General features: G+C 29.7%; 1 protein-coding gene across 1 annotated transcript in view; it reads right to left on the minus strand.

Moving 5' to 3' along the window:
• Positions 1-66: 66 nt before the first annotated feature.
• LOC111710959 (uncharacterized) overlaps positions 67-3,125 on the minus strand; it is a 15,963-nt gene continuing 12,904 nt past the window's right edge. The window contains exons 3-4 of the mRNA XM_023485168.1: positions 2,850-2,970; positions 67-190 (exon numbers count right to left, since the gene is read on the minus strand). Coding sequence (XP_023340936.1) covers positions 67-190; positions 2,850-2,970 — 245 coding nt within the window. The remainder of the gene's footprint in view (positions 191-2,849; positions 2,971-3,125) is intronic.

A 3,125-nucleotide genomic window follows, 5' to 3' on the forward strand; every position in this document is an offset into this window, starting at 1 on the left:
TTGTTACTATTATTATCATTATTATTATTATTATTATTATTATTATTATTATTATTATTATTATTATTATATTACCTGTAAAGGCTGTTTGACCCAGCATGGATCAAACAAAATGTGTTTGTTCTCGAAACCTAGTTGTTTATGGGTTAAAAGCTTCCACTGCTCGATTGTAAAGTTCCCACCCACTGGTCTGAAAACAAACTTAAGCTAAACCTATTTTAAAGATTAAAAAAATGTTTTTTTTAAGAAGAGCCATTTTTGTTGTTTTTTCGAAAAAGTATTAAAAAAAGACATTCATACACAAGAACAAAATAGATAGACTAGACTCAAGATCAAGATCAACAAACTTAATAAGATCAGTTTAGGTTGTTTACCAATGTAATCTTGCATAATTTGAAATAAACAACATCAAAAATTTAAAAATTCGTTCTTCAAATTTTCTTTTTTGTTACAATGAGTTTTTATGGAAAAATTGTTAAACGTGCTAAATTCTGACAATTTTTTTCTTTGCTTCATAAACCCAAATTGACAATAACAAATGTCAGATAAAAAAAAACAATGATATGGTTACCATTTAAAACTGCAGGTATAAAATAACTCTACGGAGTATAGGAAAAAATGCATTTACAAGTAAAAATAAAAAATAAAATGATACTAATGAATTAATCATGGAAAGCTTGATCTCTCTGGCAAAATCTCCGCCTTTCATTTGCCCTGTACAGCACGTTAATCTTCAGTCTTAGTGATAACTAACTTTTATTTTGGCTTTAGCCCTGGCTGATCCTCCCTCGTGTCAAGCCGTGTTTCAAGCCTATTGGCTTAAGTGTAAAATAAAACCTCAGGTGAACAATGGTTTTGGTTTTCCACACGTTTAAATCAATCTCTAAAAGCATGTTTTCTGGGCTGGCATCTTTTAACAGATAAATATCTTTAACAGACAGAATCTGAATACTGTACAGTGTACATTGGGCTACTTTTCATCAGCCCTGCTTTCTGTCCAATCTATAGCTATATACAAAAGAGCTAGTATGTTGTCCTGTTCATAGGCAATCCAAGCTTAGCTCTGGGAAAGTTTTAGGACTGAAGGCCCTTCACTGAAGGGGTTGCATAAATAGAACTATGCAATCTGAGCTTAGCCCCTGGTCTGTATTAGAACTGAAAGGGGTTACATCAATGGACCTATGCTTATTCTGAGCTATTAAGCTCACACTGGTTACAATATGACTGACTAATAATAAAAAAGTACCAATCTTAATAAGATATGCCAATTAAAACTTAAATTAAATTCACATAAACGAAAAGATTTTTTTCTTTTTTTATAAAAGTGCTTTAATACATTTTCTTGGTAAACTTGGATATGCATCCGAAAATTCTACTTGAAAGGGAAAAATGTTTAAATTTCCTTTATACATGAGATTAAATTTTTCTACTTAAAAGTTGGTATTTAAATTTGTAAAGGTTAGATGGAAGGGGTGTTTATTTTCTCAAAAAATATTTCTCCCTTTCTGAAATTCTTTTTTTCTTAGGGGTTTATTATCTTTTCCGGGAAAATTCAATGAAAATTTGTGAAAAGAATGAAAAAGTATGAAAAAAACTTGCCTTTTCATTTTCATGTCCAATTTTTCAAATTTTTCTCCCCAAATTATCAAAAATCATTTCCCAAGAGAGGGGGGGGGGGTTAATTCTGAAAAGTATACACCCCTGCTGGATACTGAAAGAAAATCTGATTAATCTTTCATTTATTCAGAGAGAAATTTAAAAAGTACTGTATACAGCTGAGCTCTTCTTTAAAACTTTCATTAAATAGAAACATAAATAAAAATTCCAGGCTCTTTCTGGAGTTTAATTTATTTAAAAGTATTTGATTTTTAATTTTGATTTCAATTTTAATCTTATTTTTAAGTGTTTAATTTTGATAAAATGATCTCCATTGTTTCTCACAAAATAATGATTTTTAAAGAAATACATGAAAAGATAATTCCATTTTAATAGGACAAAGTTTCAATGGTACCATTGTGAATCATTCATGCCACTCAAAATTGATTATTTTGTGATATTTTTCAATTGTGGAGCCAATGGCAACGAAGTTATAAGTTATAATTGTTTTTATTAAATTTAACTCTGCCAGATTATAAAAGGTTTAAAAGAAATATTTTTTGACTAATACATTCTTTACAACATATATTATGCATAATTATATTGTATATTGTAAGTTAAAATTATGTTAAAAATATTCAAATTTTTTTGCAGCCCCTTCAAGAAACCCCTAAATTTTTTATAAAGTATAAAAAAATTCTAAAAGATTGATCTTTTTTTGGTTGAAGCATAAATATTACTACTTCAATTCTTTTTTTGTATAGCTAACGTTCTTATGTATATTGAGGGGAAAGACGCAAATTTAATCATTATCTTTTAAGCTCTTACTTACGACGCTATTAATCTGCTCTTATGACAAAAAAATGGTGGACTTCAGGAGGAAAATTTGTAGTTTTATGAAGCAAAAACGCGCTTTTCTGAGGCTGTAACTGTGCTCTTGGGACACAAAAATTGTGCTCTCATGACGCAAAAATAAGCTTGCGAGGAAAAAAATGTCCTTGTGACGCAAAAACGTTCTTCTGACGCAAAAATTGTGTTCTTTTGACGGACAAATTGTTCTCTTATGAGTCTAGATTTATGCTATTGTGACAAACAAATTTTGCTTTTTTGCCGCAAAAATGTCCTTAGGACCCAAAAAAAATCTTCCAAGGCAAAAAAAATCTTCCAAGGCAAAAAAATCTTCTGACGCAAAAATTGTTCTCTCATGGCGGACAAATTGTGCTCTTGCGCCGCAAATATGTTCAATTTTCTACCTTTTACACCAGTAGTCAGTTGGAGCCGTGTAGTATACCATGTTGAGTAGATGAAAGGAAGCAGGAAGCCAGATTATTATTATTATTAAAATACATCTTCTCAGCTGCCACGGTCCCCACCCTGATAATATTAAAAATAATAATAATGATAATAATAATAATTATTATAATAATAATAATGATAGTAATAATAATAATATTAATAATAGTTTCAATAATAATACTCGAGACCAGATTTGATGAATTGCGAGGTCATTCAACTACGTAATTGAACTT

The sequence above is a fragment of the Eurytemora carolleeae genome, unplaced genomic scaffold (genome assembly GCF_000591075.1).
Source record: "Eurytemora carolleeae unplaced genomic scaffold, Eaff_2.0 scaffold1093, whole genome shotgun sequence".
Classification (NCBI taxonomy): Eukaryota; Metazoa; Arthropoda; class Copepoda; order Calanoida; family Temoridae; genus Eurytemora; species Eurytemora carolleeae.